This window comes from Passer montanus, unplaced genomic scaffold (genome assembly GCF_014805655.1).
Source record: "Passer montanus isolate IOZ18808 unplaced genomic scaffold, ASM1480565v1 scaffold12, whole genome shotgun sequence".
NCBI lineage: Eukaryota > Metazoa > Chordata > Aves > Passeriformes > Passeridae > Passer > Passer montanus.
In genome coordinates this window covers 7,155,197-7,171,423 of record NW_024358722.1, presented here as the reverse complement: position 1 = coordinate 7,171,423, position 16,227 = coordinate 7,155,197, and the positions used below count along the sequence as shown (strand labels likewise).

At 39.8% G+C, this 16,227-nt stretch overlaps 1 protein-coding gene across 4 annotated transcripts in view; it reads left to right on the top strand.

Annotated features, from left to right (window-relative positions):
• TTC7A (tetratricopeptide repeat domain 7A) overlaps positions 1–16,227 on the top strand; it is a 240,570-nt gene that overhangs the window by 98,223 nt on the left and 126,120 nt on the right. For all 4 annotated transcript variants that reach the window (XM_039697785.1, XM_039697786.1, XM_039697788.1 and 1 more), the window contains 3 exons: positions 3,706–3,784; positions 6,796–6,956; positions 7,389–7,452. In XM_039697785.1, coding sequence (XP_039553719.1) covers positions 3,706–3,784; positions 6,796–6,956; positions 7,389–7,452 — 304 coding nt within the window. The remainder of the gene's footprint in view (positions 1–3,705; positions 3,785–6,795; positions 6,957–7,388; positions 7,453–16,227) is intronic.

The window sequence follows — 16,227 nt, the reverse complement described above, 5'->3', positions numbered from 1 at the left end:
TGGTTGGTTTGTTTGTTTTGGTTTTTTTCTGATGCAGATGTATCATTTGTAGGCTCATTTCTTTTTGCCTTTTCTTGTATCTATGCATGAACAGCTGTTTAAGGAGAGGATATAGTTTGTTAGAAAGCTGGATGAGGTGCAAAGATGCAAAAGGAGGTGGGCAGAGGCAGTTGATGTTACTGCTGTTTCTGTGTTCTGGGTACTGCTTTACTCTGGAGAGGTGATGCTGCAAACTGCCAAGAAATTATCTCAAGATGGTCTGTTCTATCAGCAACTAATTGTTTTAGCAGTAAATGAATGGGGGATGAGAACATGATCTGCTGTTGACCATGTTGTTGGGGGACTGTCTTTGCCAACCTCTGTGTCCACGGTCCACTCCTTTGTTGTCAATATTTTTCCCAGCAATTTGCATAGCAAACAGCGTACTTCTTTGTTTTCTAGTGTCTTTTATGTAATGTTATGTTAAATTTTATGTAATGTTAGCCAGACTGTACGACACAACTCTGCTTGACTGCTTTGATTCATGGTACTGGTAATTAATCTATATTAATAGAGTACATGCACAAAACAAATTTTTATGCCAGGCTGGACTGACTGGACAATAAAGTTGCTCTTTATCACAGTTTGTGCCCATGGTTGTCTGTGTTCAATTTTATTAGATTAGCTATAACTGAATCCAAAACTGCTCTTTACCATGTTTTTTTCAGATGGTGCTCTGACTGCTACTCTGGCTAAAGCTAAAACCAAGGCAGTTTAATGATCATGTCCTTTTCCCTTCCTGTTCTTCCTAATTTCTTTTTCTGGCCTCTTAGCAATACAATAGGGGCCTATGGATTCTTCCAGCTCCTTTTTTTTCCATGATCTAATGTTCGCTTATGATGCCATGGCTTGAGGCAGCATTACCTGGGATTTCCAGATAGTCCTGTATCCAAGTCCTTCAGAGGCTCAAGATTGTTTGGTTTCTAATCTAAGTAAGATCGAGTGTTTGCACCATGGATTGCCAGAGGCTTTATGACTGCATCCTCATCCAGTCACCTACATAGCATGTATTTCTGTTCCAAATACATACTTTTCTTTTTGTTAATTTCTTAAGGTCCTAATTTAAAAAAAAAAAATCCCTTCAATTGCACATTTAGTATATAAAGGACATATATTAATGGAACAGTGAGTTTCCTTATAGGCAGAGCAATTCACATGCTCAAAATGAAATGTGCTCAGATGCTCTCTTGGCTTGGAACAGTAGAGTGGAAAGACAAACTCCTGTGTTTGCAGGCAGGTGTGCTCTGTTTCCTGTCACAGCTCAGTAATGTTTGATGAAGTTCAAAATACAAAAGCTGCCAAACCAAATCCTCGGTCCTGTAGAACTGGTATTGTTGAGAGCTCAGGGGATGGAGTGGGTACTCTTTGATCTGTCCTGGTCGCAAGGGCAGCTGGGAGGTGGTGGGTGCTCCACCTGTGCCACCCATTTTGCACTCCTAAGTCTGTTAAAGGTGTTCCTAAGTCTGTTAAAGGTGTTCTTAAGCATTTGTCATGTGCTGCATACCACCTGTGCCACCCATTTTGCACTCCTAAGTCTGTTAAAGGTGTTCCTAAGCATTTGTCATGTGCTGCATGGTTCCAGCCCTGACTACTGACAGATGGGCAGCAATTTGCGATTTATTCTTTCATTCATTTCAGTGTGTCTGTTCCTTGTTTTTCTTCTCCCCTTCCTCCGCCCCAGAGCAAGGTGTTTCTGCCAGGAGGCTTAACTTGTTTTATGGCCTTGTCTAAAATGTTGAACTGTGATGGTGCCTTAGTTTTCTAGAAACAAAGCTGTCTCATTTTATCACATTCAGTAGGTTTTTCTTCTTGTTTAGTATGTGCCAAATATGAAATTAATTTGTTTTGCAAGTGGTCACTAGTCTTCTTTCTGATGTTAGTTAATGCAATTCATTGGCACTTTAATAAGATAAATGTCATTATTTAGGTCAAAGAGACCTAAATAAATGCATTTTTGAAAATGCTGTATAACTGTTATACTCCATAACTCTTCTGGCCTAAGTAGCCCATGGAAGACCAGAAAATGCTGGTAGTTTTCAGTAATCTGGAAGAGCAGTTGGGCAGCTGAATTTTGTTTTGATGGAGGAATTTATTAACTATTAAACAGTTCTGTTGGATTTGATCACTACTTGTACATAAGGTCCAAAACTGCATCTTTGTAGGTATATTCTATTCTAGAACCACAAAAAAGCTCCTGGTGTCTTGGCCCTGTCATTGAAGTGTTTGCTGAAGTATTTAAGTCCAACTTAAAAAAACATTCTTGACCTTTTTTTCTCTTGATAAATTTGAAGCACATTTTTTACTTGGGAGAAAGTGGAAGGAAGGAAGACAGCATTTGACTTTTCTCTACAAGTTTTCAGCTTTTTTGCCCTTGTCTTACTTTCTTGCCTGCCTATACATTGCCTATGATTAGACAGTCTACAGATTACCTCAGAATTTGAAACTGAGATGGTATTGCTTGAAAGTAAGGCCATATGCATTTACATTCTGTGACATGGTGACTACAAGCTTTAGGGTGGCATTTTATGTGGCCAATATTCATGGTAAACATGATGACATTTTTATCTACACCTCCAAAATAATTACCTTTTTTTATTGTCATCAAATGTTTGCTGTTGATACTGGAGTGCAAGAAGGTTTGCAGTGCAGGAAAGCAGGCACAAGTGCAATTTGTACTGCTTACCTTGAAAATTTAATCAGTTTGACAGAAAAGGTTTTTATGGCTTTCTTTATAAATGAGATTTAGCTTTTGTCTGCACAGAAAATTTTCCTGGATAAGCTGAAGTGACAGTTAATGTACCAGTACAACTGCTTATTTTGTTGTCTTGTACAACATTGCTTCTTTTCTGTTAGCTTGTATGTCTTTGGGTAGCTTTGACCCTGCAATGAATGTGCACTGAACCATTTTGCAGTTACTGTGGTGGTGGGGCCACGTCCTTAGCCTTGAACAGCTGATAGGCTGCCAGCATGTTAACTGATATGTACAGTGTTTAATCTTTCCTCTCTACATCTCTCTGAGTGCATGGGTACGATTAAGATAGCATTTGGCAACTAGTCAGCTTTAATTGCTCATGGTGTATGGAGAATAATATGATTTTTTTTTAAATTTGTTTTTTTTAGTCTAACCCTTTTACTGAGGGTTAAGCTGTGATTGCAGACAGTTACTGCAACTTAGCTGCCTGATAATTAACTGTTTAACCATTGTAATTTCATCATGTGCCTGGACCATCAGACACAAAGCGTTTAAGCACCACCTAAAAGAAATCGTCATTTAAAAGCATCACGTAAGCTCAATATAATTCAAACAAGTACAATCTGTGTGTATGAAGAGGAGATGTGCATGCTTTTAAGGAGCAGCATCTGCTTTATAAATATGAGCTATGAAAGGCTTCCAAATGTCCCCTCTGTTCATCAAATGTGAATGTGATCTTCTCTTAGAAAGCCATCTGGAGTAGGCAATGCTGCCGTCGCTCCTTGCTCTGTGCCATTGTCCTGTCTGTGCCTCAGAGTGACTTGTCTCGCTACTGCACTACTGTTAGTGATTGTTTCAGGGGTTGTTTGAACATCAGGTGTGTTGCCGAGCTTTGCCACATCATAAAAATATTCTGTTTCCAGTGTGCTTATTTTGGGAGTTTTTCATTATTTTTTTTTCTGTCTTCCCCATAGAAATATTGTGAAAGGAATGAGGAGTCTGCGAGAAATACTACGGACTGTAGAAACAAAAGCTACTCAGACCTTCAAAATGGTAAGGGAATGGGAGATGGGAGGGTGGGGCAGTTCTGGTATGCAGGAATTCTCTTGATTGACCAGTGCTGTAGCACAAAAGTGTATTTGTCCTCACTTGATTGATTGCTGGCTTTGTCTTTTTAAATTTTTTTTTTAACTTTTGGAAGTGATATATCAAGTGATCCCCTTAATTCAAAGACCTGCCCAATTGCAACCTTTCAGACCTGGCCATACAGGTTACTTCTCTTGCGTTTGTGTTTTGTGTTTTGTTTTGTTTTCTTGGTTTCAGTGCATTTTCTAGCCCTAGTAGAAACAGAGATGTTATTAGTTTGCAGTGCTGTCCTCAGAAAACAAGACAGCGTCACCTTTCTCAGTTTCAGTGTGCATGCACACCTTTCTGCATTTACATGTAAAAGCATTAAGTACTTCTGTCTCTTGCAGCAAGCAGTGCTTTTTTAGACTGATATCTCAGTGTTCCTTCTGTACAAGTCCCCTTCAATACAGTACAGAGTGATTTTAATTGTTTTAAATTTTTCTTTTTGGTGTTGGCATTCTGCATCTTTGCATCCTTTTATCCTGAATGTCCCAGGTAAAGAAGTATTTATGTGCCTGTTTAACTTCTTGGACCTTTAACAGGTTCTTCCCTGTCTCCCCTTGGAGAGATCTTGTCCTGAAGTTACTCAGAAGGTGACAAGGTCAATAGTTTGCAGAATAACAGTCTTGGGAATGAAAGCTTTGCAGCCCTAAAACCATTGATACTCTTACAGCTAAACTTGTACTTGATTCTGCTTTGTGTTTTGTGTCATTCCAGAGAACTTGGGCAGGGGAGGTGGGCATGGGTTTGTGTAGTGCTTTTGAGAATACAGATGCATGTGGAAGCTTGTGCAGCAAATTAGAAGAGATTACTTAAATAATTGTCCATTCCAAACTGAGATCAGGGTTCAGCAATATTTTTGTGCTTGCCTGTTTTATCATTTTGCTGAAATGAGTCTAACCATCTGGTGCTCCTAGACTGTGACAGAATGTGGCTCAATTGCTCCAGTCCCTGTGCAACTGGAGACAGCTGTACAACACCCCTGGGGAATTTATCCCTTTGGGCAACTCTCAAGGTGTTCATTCAATAGCTTTTCCTGAGATTTAGAAGTTGCACTTTCATTTTCTTATTTATTTTTAAAGAGGCATTCAAGAAGGCAAAGGGAGGATTGTGCTTAATTAAACAAGTTTTTCAAGCATGAAAGTAAAACACGTGATTTTTTCCCCCCCTAATTTGTGGGATCACAGTGTTCTTCAAGCATAATGATGCTTTTTTTAGCCAAAGGCAGTAATAACATAAATCAGAGTCTTGGCCTGTTCTGGTTTGTTTGGTCTTATTCAAAACAAGAGTGAAGCTAATTTACATAGCTACTGTACTGTATGTTAAAATTAAAGACACTAGAAGTATTTGTTGCTTGCCTTCTGAATGGCTTACCACAAACTGTACTCCTATTTCTGTGTGAACCAGTATCTTTGTATTGCTGGCAAATTATTTTCCCTCCCCTCTAAGACTGTAGGAAAAAATAGAGGAGAGTTGATTCCTCAGGGTAAAACTGACTAAATAATTACACACTGAGATGATAAAATGATACTAGCTAATGTTGCAGGGCCCTAGGCTATTTTGCTCATAGTTACTTGCTATAAAAAGCATAGAAAAGCTTAGTTAGAAACAGACAGCTTTCTGTAACTTGTCAGTAGCAGGGCAGGGAAGGTCTTGGGGTTTCCAGGGAGTTGTACATGGTGACATTTCTTTGAGACACCATGGTACACTCAGACCTCTGCATCTATGAAGCTGCCCTTTATGATGTTTAAGAGGCAGTACTGTGGTTGCATTTTAGACTAATTTAGTGAATTCATGTGTGGTGAGGGGTGTGAAAATCAGGAGCCGTGCGTCAAAACAAGTTATTTTGCTGTAATTAACAATAGGAACTTTAACTTAAGTGTGGCTTATTTGATCCCATAGATTTTGAGGTATGACATCTATAACATATGTGTCCTGATATTTAAAAGAAAATTTCTGTTGGTGGGCTCATAACACATCTCTAAGTGTACATTTAATATAAAATACATATCCAGTAGTTGAGAGAAGATGCAAAATACTATTTGCAAGTATTAGGACAGAAGGGCTGAAGTTTCAGCCTGCCCTCTTTTTTGTACAGGATTTATTTTACAGCATAGAGTGGTGTGCTGCTTAGAATTCACAGAGGGCACCACCCATTGTGATGTCTCTGAGCTTGTTTGCAGACTCATCCATGTACAGTGTGAGGAATTAGAGATTTGATGGGTATCACACAAGGGTATATGCCAAAGATAGTTTTGCTAAGTGAAGTTAACTTGCCTCCTTTTGGGCCCAGCTTGCCAGCCGTGTGTATGAAGTGGAAAGCAGCTATTGAAGGGTCTTGAGCTGCTTGATGGTAAAATAAGTACATGTGATGTTGCTGTCCCACTATAAAGTTCCTAAGCATCTTCTCTCCTCCCTCCTTTGCTGCATCAGGAAGAGAGAAGTACCACCAAGATGAAACTATAAGAGTCTATAAGGGGGAGTGATATTAACAGATAAAAGGTTGATCTTTTAAAGCCAACACAAAAGTTGCCTCTGGACTTGAGACTTGCATACAAAATTCTGAGACTGAGAACACATTTGTCATGTCATCCTACTCCTATATAGTAACTATTGCGAGATTGTCTCAGCAGTCCATGTGGCAGTCAGTTGTCCTTGTTCACCAAAGCATCCCTTCCTGTCAGGCCTTTTTGATAATTTTTTCCCTAGAGCATTGCAACAAGACCATGTAAATGCAGAAATTTGGTCTTTTCTCAGGAGGGAAGAAACTGACCCTTTTGTAGACCTTAGCAGCTGATTTTGCTACTCCAGCTTTCTGAAGAGTGGTACTGTCACGCTGGTACATTTTCTTCCCAAGGTGGAACATGGTGAGGGGTGAATCTTTTGTGTTGGAGAAGGTTTCACTGAGATATGTTTTTTTCTGTACTGATCTCTAGACTGCAGCCAAACAGTTAGCCCAAGTACTTCTCCATTCCCTCAGTGAAGACTGTTACTGGAGCCCTTTATCTGATCCACTTCCTGAGTTCATGAACAAGGAATATCAATCTTATGTTAGCAATCTTCTTTGTCGGAGGCCTGAGCTGTACTCAGAAGAGAAGTAAGTGTTCATTTTTATTTCAGTTTATTGGAAGGAGGAAGGAGTGTATTTGAACACTCTTCAGTACTACTAATTATGTCACTGATTCATGTAGTAGTTTTGTGCCTTCTTGTTTTTCAACTTCCAACTAAAAAAGTCTGCTGAAAAAATAAAACATTAAACTTTGAGTGGGTTTTTTTTTCCCCAGGAAGAAGCAAGTCCAGCCAAAGGGGCTGTCTTTGCTATGAAATTGAAATAATCTATTTAGGGTTCAGTATAGCTCATCTAAGATATATTGCAGAGCTTTTAATTGTGTGAACCTGCAAAGACAGTATTGCCTAGCAAATGAATTATGAATGAGATGTTTCAAGTTACCGATTCTCTTGTGAAATGAGAAAGAAGCTGGCAGGATAACTCTTGATCTTCCTCAGAAAAATGTGTTCTGTCTTTCAGTGTGTACTGCCCTCAAGACAATGTAGAAGAGGCTCTTCTCCTCCTCCTAATCAGTGAATCCATGGTAAGCCAAAAATGAGTTTGTAGTATTAATAGTGCAAAGGGATATCTAGCATTTCCATGTCTCCTGGTTGGTTTTGTTTACAGAATCTTCCCTAGATAAACAGAAGCAAAAGTTCAGATGCTGAGTAGAAAATGGTATCTATTATTTTATTAGTGCCACCACTTGCATGAAGTGGAATGTTAGTTGAAGAGATTTGGCAATTGTCAAGAAGATAAATTGACTGCATTCACCATAGTTGTGTGCAGGTTCTGACATCCAGATACATTGTCAGTGGACAGATGTTTCCATTCGTAACATCTCTGTGGATTTATGGATCAAGAATGAGAGGAAGAGAGCCTTGCCTAAAGCCAGGCTTGATGGTGGTACGTGCTGTTTGGAATTGCAGGATGCAGTACTCTGCTTTCATGCCTTAATGTGCAGTTGTTGGCTTTTTCAGTCTGGAGTGATCTTTGGCAGTTTCTGATGCAGTGGTACAGGAAATCTTGTGACATGCAGAAACATTCATAATAAGCTACAGTGAAATAATTGGTTTTCTTCTATTTATAACATTGGTGGCTTTAAAAATCCATTTAAGAGGCAGGCAGAAAATTGGAGGAAAAATAACTGCATGGTGACCTTTGGTAATTTTCATGTTCTGAGAAGATGCAAATGCACAGAAAATGTGTAAGAAATGTTTTCTGAAAATGTTTAAGTAATGTGTATTTTGCTTTAAATACAGAGTGGTCACTTGTACCTCAAAGTGATATTCAAAACCTTGGAACATCAACAACTCTCTTAGAAAATTTTTAATAACTTTCAGACAATTGAAAAAAAATACTGTGGAAACTTTGGTTTTTGCTTCCTTCAGTGTTTCTTGTCTGGTTCTTCTGGCTCAAGTTCTTTCCCTTTCCCATATACTTCTTCAGAACAGGCAATTTAATATTGTCTGCTTTTAAAATTCAGGGGAAAATTGAAGAGGTGGAACCACCCCAAAATATTAAATTGACTTCAAAATCATGTACATCTGAGTGTTGCTATGTGCTTTTCAGTGCTTTCTAGATTAAACCTTCACAGCACATCTGCTTTGTGTTTTCAAGGGTTTTTCTTTAGTCAGAAGGGCTTTTCATAATTAGAAGTGGAGACTACAGGAGTGAGGGCTTGTAGGATGTCATGTGCACTTCTGTTAAAATCAGAAGTACTCATATCAGTGGGGCTTGTTGGGGCTGATCCAAGCAGGAGGAGGACTGGGGTCTGGAGCAGTGACAAAACTGGCTGCTCCAGCCTTTCTGGGATTGGACTTGCTGTTAGAGAGGCCATGTGGGACCTCAAACTCCACAATCTTGTTCTGCTGAGGAGGAGAAAGTTATCCCTATCTAATAGCATATCAAATGGTGAACTAACTGGTCTTGTAGCTAAGTTATGGATGAAGTAGTGTGAAAATGGTATTGGTAGAAACAGGACTGCAGTGCTGAGTTCCAGGTTTAAATAAGTAAGCTTGGTGTGTGCCTAAATGCTGCTTCCGATATATAGGAACTTCCTGGAGGAAGATGCAGGGCACTTTGATTTGCTACTTATAAAACAAACAGAAGAAGCTCTTTTAGCAGAGCACTGTAGGAGACATATAACTGTATTTCTTATTTTGATGAAATGGAACATCTGAGCCTTCATCTTGCATCAACCTTGCCACGAGTTTGTTCTAACTAAAATTCAGGACAAGTGTATAGAAATACACTTAGGAATCACATGAATGTTCTTCCGAAGTGAAGGAACAGAGGGAGCAGTCTAATTCTTATATATGTTTGTAATCCATAAATACTTTACTGTGCATTTTTATTACGGCATTCAGAAGGGGAAATTTTGTTTAACTTATGGCATGACATGTTTTCCAGAACAGCATTGCTGTAGAGTTGTGAGTTTTCTCACTAGCCTACAGGTTTGTACAGGTTTGTTATTTGTTTGAAGGTTTGGTTTTTAGTTTTGTGTATTTTTTTCTTTAGAAAAAACGACTTTCAGAAGCTCATGAAATGAGCTAAGGGGAAGCAGATTTCCAATTGAGGTGTCTCCCTAATGATACAAAGTTAACAACTGAATAAAATATACTTTGCTTCTTGGAGAGAATATCAGTGGCAAGTGTTTCTGTAGGCCAGTAAGCTACACAGTTGGTGTTCCTGGGTTTTGGCTGGATTAGGTGTTCTTCCAGTATTTTGCAATTGTGGACCCCTTAAAATGAAACAGAAGTATGCAATAACATTGGCTTTTCTGATGGTTTGGTTTGTCAGAGCAAAACTGACCAGAAAGGTGGTACTTCTCTGTGATTTTTAAAGAGACGAAGAGCAGTCAGGCCATTGTAACTCTCTTGCAGGACTGTAAAGCCAAACAGCTTCTTCACGTACCAGTTCCTGACTCCTACCACTCCAAAACTACCTTGAAGAGGGAGAGAATTAGGGGAAGGAGGCCCAGAAAAAAAAAATTCAGCTTGTGGAGGGCACAGAGCAAAGATGAACTGGGGAGGAGCATAAATCATCAGAGAACCTCTAAGTAAATATGTGCTGAAAAGGAGATGTGGTACTTTTTCAAGAAGTATACACCTGGAGCGCCTTGGCTGCTGAAATCCACTTTGTTTTTATGTTTGACTTGCCTTTCTAAGGTGAAGCTGACATCTGCTTTACCAGGATCTGTATGACTTCCAAGAAGATGTTATGGGGGAGTAGAACTGTTCCTGTGAAGGAGAGAGCAAGAAATTGCCTTGAGATTCTTGAGAGCCAGAGCCTGTTTCTCACCAAACCTTGTCTGGCTCTTAATGGTGGACGGTTCTGGCTTATCCCTTTCTCTTGCATTGCAAGGGATTCAATTTGCATATTCTGGTGGGATGAAATGAGAATATATTCGAAAGAGGCAATTAACAGTTCTTCATTATTTCACTCTCCCTTTGAGCCTAAGTATGTAGAAGGTTTTCAAATGGCCAAATAGCATAGTATCCTCTTTCAAGGCTCTGAAGATGCTTCTGTGGATGTATTAACACTTTCACTGAAAGCTTGTAGCCTGCTTTGCCCTGGCATTCTCACAACTTGCCTCCTGTGTTATGTCCTGTTAAAAATGGGAGCCTATTTTCATAAGCTGAGGTATTTCAGTAAACAATGAAAAGAATCCTGGTTGTTGAGCTTGGCAAATGTTCCTTCTCTGTGCCAGCTGTTATTTAGTCACAGCCTTTGGCCGTAGAGTTCTCATGAAGGAATCTAGTGAAACAAATCAGGCAGCCTGACGATTGCCACAGTCGAGGCTGCCTTTATGGGTGCTTGTGGCCTCCTGGCTACTCTGTAATTCCTTTTGTATAGCCTAAGTTATGGTATGGATGGGCTGTGTTTCTGAGAGGACAAAAATGCTCTCCTTTAGACCAAGAGACCAGCTGGGCACGGCCTTTGCAAGCATGGGCTGTGGCAGAATGATGTGTTCTTATCACATGTTGGAGAAACATAGACTTGCCTATTTTTAAACCACTAGTCTTCTCTCTTACTGCATTTAACCCATCTAAACCAGTGACACTGATTGTGAGGAGAACTGAGGACATACTGTCACTTGCTGCAGTGTGATTTTTCTGCTTCACCTACCAATGGGAACAGGACTGGTTCTGCCATCAGGGACTTCGGTGCTTTGAGCTGCAGGGTGTAGACAGAGGAGGTTTGGCATGACTAACCCTTAGCTGCAGTTTTGTTTATTTTAATAGCTATTCTCAAGAGTGTTCAGAATTGACTGCACTGCCCTTAAACTTAGCCAGAAGCTTCTTAGAGCCAGGAATGGAACACTTAGTGTTACTTTTTGTAACACTTGTGTTTGCTTTTGAGGTTAAAAAAAAAGAAAAAGTTCTTTGTTTGCATTTAGAAACCTTCCCTTCTTGAATCTGAGGTCCAATGTAGATTCTGAAATGCCTTTATTCAGTGCTGGCAATGCTGGCTCTTACAACTGGGGATTTTGGCTGATGTGGTCCACCAAACAAACCAGGTAACATGGTATATTTTTTTTGGCTCTGGATTCATTCATACTGGAAATAAAGCTCCTTGTATCCAAAACTAATAAATTCTGTGCCTGTGTAACAAAGATTAGAAATGTCATCCCCATCTTATCTCTGATTTGAATCCCTAAAGGCGATTTGACCTTGAGGGCCTGAGAGCATGGAACAGATGGTGAGGGGGAAGGAAGATACTGGGACTTGTCCTGTTCTTTTTACTGGTGAGAACAAACAAACTCATGGCTGAGAGCATGCCTTTAACAGAATAACGTTAAACCCATGTATTTTTAAACACAGAAATAAATAAAACCTGTTAGCTCTTCAGTTCCTAGTTTTATAAAACGCTGTCCAACAGATGGGTTGGTGAAGAAGAATCTCTTGTTGCTTTTGTAGGTTTTTCTTTTTTTCCTTTCTTTTTTTTTAATGGCACCAAGCCCAGTGGTGATACAGCAGCTGGATGACCATCGTGACTGTTTTACTGAGGGCCATTGGACTGTGGCAGCTGAGAGAGAGAACTGGGGGGCAGGGTTGCCTGCTCTGTTGGTTCCTACCAAATCACAGTTGTGCATTTACAGTAGCAAATCTGGCTGTCTCCTTACTGGTTTGAAAGGCAAAGCTATGTGTTTGGGATCTGCAAACATGGACTGCAGAATGTTTCTAGTGGGAAATACACTACCTCTGCTAATTACCTCTTGACTAAATGGTTCTAATGTGAGTTGCTTGAGAACAGGGAATGAGAGCTTTTTTCCTTCTGCTTTGCAGTAGTAAGTCTTGTTTCCAGCCTTGCAAGGAGGATATGAATTCTTGGTAGATAGCTTTCTAAATTAACTGAGGGCAAATGGATGACTTTGTTACCCAGGATGATATTCATAAACAAATTTGCTTACTTTCTGCTTCTCTGTCTTCTGTAGGGTTGTTTGGCTGTTTTGGGGGTGTATGTCTGTCTTGCTTTCAGTGGTGTTTCCAGAATTAGTTTTGCTACACTAGAGGGTGTTAGAATGCACCTGAAACATGTAAGATATGTGGTAAGATCTATGTGGTCATATTTAATAAGCAGTTATAAGGGGCTGTTTTGAAGAATTGACATCTGAATTGGGCACCAGTAACTTGTGGTCTGTTGCTTACCAGAAATGAGACAGATGCTATGTGGTTCACAAAGGGATAAGTTTTCATTTTCTGTGCTTCTGAAGTTGAATGAGTTGTAGTATCTCTCTGAGAGGAGTTTTGTGAGTCCCTGGGGCATGGTTTGTCCTCTCTGTTCATCCTCCCACATGCCATTTTCACAGCAGCTGTGCAGTCAACCCTTAGTATTTTCTTTGCATATGTTAGTGAGGGAAACCTTCAGGTGCTGTGTAGAGATGATCAATAACTTAGGCAAAAAGTCTGTAGCCTCTTGCATTGAACAGGTTCTTGCTATTGTGAAGAATTAGTTTATTTTGTTGGCAGTACAGGCAAAACAGCCAGAAGGGAGAATCAAAGGATATAGGCTAAATATTTCCCAGTTCTTAGAAGAAAAGGCATCAATTGCATGATTTCAAAGGCCTGTTGTCAATCTTACACATACGGCATTTGTTTTTCTCTCTTAATGGTAGTATTGAATCACACCAATTACATTATTACAGTACACTGTGTAAAACATGCTGCTGTTCTGTATAGATGGGTTGCAGTGGATCTGGCAATTATGTCTATTATGAAAAGACACAAGTTGAACATTCGAATGCCCATGAATTAGGGGGCAGGCAGCAGGCACTCATTAAAGATTTTAATTGCTTTCTTTTTCTTCTTTGGGAAAAAAGCAGGGGAAGCCATGTTTCAAAGTGAGCAATTAAAGGATACTTCATAGCTAATTGCTGTGAGAAGGGGCTGCTACATGGAATATATTCTATTGTAATTCATATGCTTACTTGACGTTTTATTAAGAAACACATCTTTGTACTGTGGTAAATTTAATTTTCTGCAGTATAACCGTGTGCGTAATAACTGCTGAAGTAATGGCTGTTTGGATTTGCTGTGGCTCTTTTCCTTCCTTCCTGAAGTAAACAAGCCATAAATAAGCATCATTCACGTACAGCAAATCCTCTGTGAATGGGGGGCTTATCTAGTTTGCAGGTAAGTGTACTGTGTGTTGGATAGGAAGGCCCAAGCTGTGTGCAGCTCAGCACTGTGGGTGCTTGGAAAGGCAGAGCTGTTCCCAGCTGGCAGAGCCAGCATGGGTCTGAAAGTTCCCTATGGTGGCATTGCTGTGTTTGCAGCCAGACTGAAAAGCCCTGCTGACCCCCAGGTTCTGTGCCCTGTCAGGTTCAGAGACACCACAGTGACTGAATGCTGGGTCAGCTCAGTGCTACCAGCCTGGGCTGGAGCCCCTTGGGTGTGTGTGGTCTGCAGATGGGCTGTGTTTCTGGGCTGTGGAGAGGGGGGATGAAGATTCTCAATGTCCTAGGTCTGGGCTGACTACAAAATGTGTCCTATCTCCCCAGATAGGAGTGGTGTCATGTCTGAGCCATGTACATGCACAGCTAATTGTGCCTTATGCATCCCAAAATTTCCAATTGTGAGATATCTCTGGGTTGCTCATGTACCTTAGAATACTTCAAAAAAAGGGGTATTTACTGTGTATTCTTGCCTTTATAATGCAAGTTATGCTAATTCCCAGTGGTGAAACTTGTGTTGGTAGCACTGGTGACCTTTGCCATCCCACAAAACAGCCTTGAACAGAGCTTCTCTAGGTATGACTCTCCATCCTGCTTGCATGCTGTGAGGCATGTCTGTGTGACAATGGGAGCAGCTTAAAGAGAATAGTCATGGTGGGGGTGTTGAAAATGTATTTGTAGCTATGTTTTACTGCTGCTAATAGTAGCGAGGGAGGAAATAATGCAGTAGGACAAATTGAAATTGCTGCTTATGTTATGGATACACTGCTTGAGACCAGTGTTGTACAAATAACCTTTTTTCCGATTGTGTTCAGGAAACTCAGTGGTCTGAAACAACAGAAACACAGGTATTGAAAAAATGTTGGTGTTAATAGCTTAGAATTGTTTGTATTCTCAAATGCAAAATGAAGTGTCTCTCAGTGCACATTTCAATAGGTAAAATTCCCCATCCCATAGAATGGGTGTATTCCTTATTGCAGTAACTCTGCAACTCTTTGCCCTTGTACTTGCCAGTGACTACCAGGATTTCTCACTGGCAAATATTTACAAAAATGTAAACAAAGGCAAAGGAAAAAAAAAAGGTTGATGATGTTCTGAGGGACAGCAGCCTGCCTTCTGTGAGAGGCAGGCCATAGAGACATGCCAGTTTCCTGAGTGGGTTTCAGGAAATAGTGATTCACATTCCCTTCTCTGAGCTCTGTATATACACTGCAGTAGTACCTTAAGCCTTACTTAGGGTGGTGATTTACCTTGTTCTGTTAGACACAATCCATATTCTTGCTACTGTTCAGTCAGTTTTTTATGAGGTCTGCACCTTTTGGTTTTGGGGTTTCTGGGGTTTTTAGGTCTCTACTGTCATGTGGGCTCTTGATTTATTTTTTTTAGAGCAGCTGGAATTAGCAATTTGGAATAGGTTCAGTATTGAGGAAATTGTTGAGATAGAAGTAACAATGAATTTGCTAGTGGCAACTTTTATGTATGGAAGCATAGAGAGTGATAGATGGCAAAGACCTTCTGTGGCTTTGAGATTTAAAAGCTTGAAAAAAATCAGTAGGTTTATGACCTTCTTGGAAAGAACATTCATTGTGTGTGTGCTTATGTTGCATTTAACCGCTGTCTGCTTGAGTATGATATATACAATATATCATACTGCAATTTTGGAATGGTGCATCCTTGTAATATGCCCTGTATTCCTGCTTTTGCACGACTGGGGTGTGTTCTTCATTCTAGTACCAGTATCTGTGGCAAAACATGATGGACGGTCATGAGTTTTGATTAATTTTGTATCTGTGCTAATGCATCCACTTAAAAATCATAGCTTGGTGCTTGATGGATACTCAAGCATCAGGCTATAGCTGACTGTAATGGGAGGTTGTTGATGAGATTACAGAGCGTGGGGGTGCTAGCTCAGTAGCTGTTTGCTACAAACAATTGTCATAACAATGTAACCACTGCAGAAAAAACTCTTAATGCTATTGTATATACGTGGGAGGATTCACTTGGCAATAAGGATCATACAGTATATAGCTTTATTTAACTCATTTTTTTCCTTTTAAAGTAGCAGTCTTATGTTAAATCCAAACAGAGCTTAAACATGTATTTATTTTTATTTTTTTTTAATTTCTGCTAATAATGATAGAGAAGTTATGCCTTTGTACTCTTGCAGAACTTTTAAAATAGTTTTCATTCTGTTGTCCTAAACTATTTATTTCATCATGGATTGCATCTTTTGCAGTAGCATGAGAAAGAAAAATGCCTTTGTGGCTGCAGGAGTTGCTGTAAGTTTATTTGTGCAAGCACTGGACTGGGTCTGATCTGTCAGCTTGCCTTTAACTGCAGTCACCATTTAGCTCTCGGTTGAGATTGTGTTAGTTGTCAGTAATTTTGTTTGCAGTCTCGGCTGGAGGCTGTGATGAAGAGTGCTTGGAACTGGGGCATTACACAGATAAAATCATGATGAAACAGCTGCAGCTTAACCACAATGAAGTACGCGTGGGCTTTAAGGGCTGCATATTCTGGAAATTTTTATTACGCTTAATTCCCATGTTTAACCTTTTTATGGAAAAAAACCTTACCACAATTAGAAGGAAATAGGTGTAAGATTATAGTTGTATTGTAAAATAAATCTCATAACCTTCC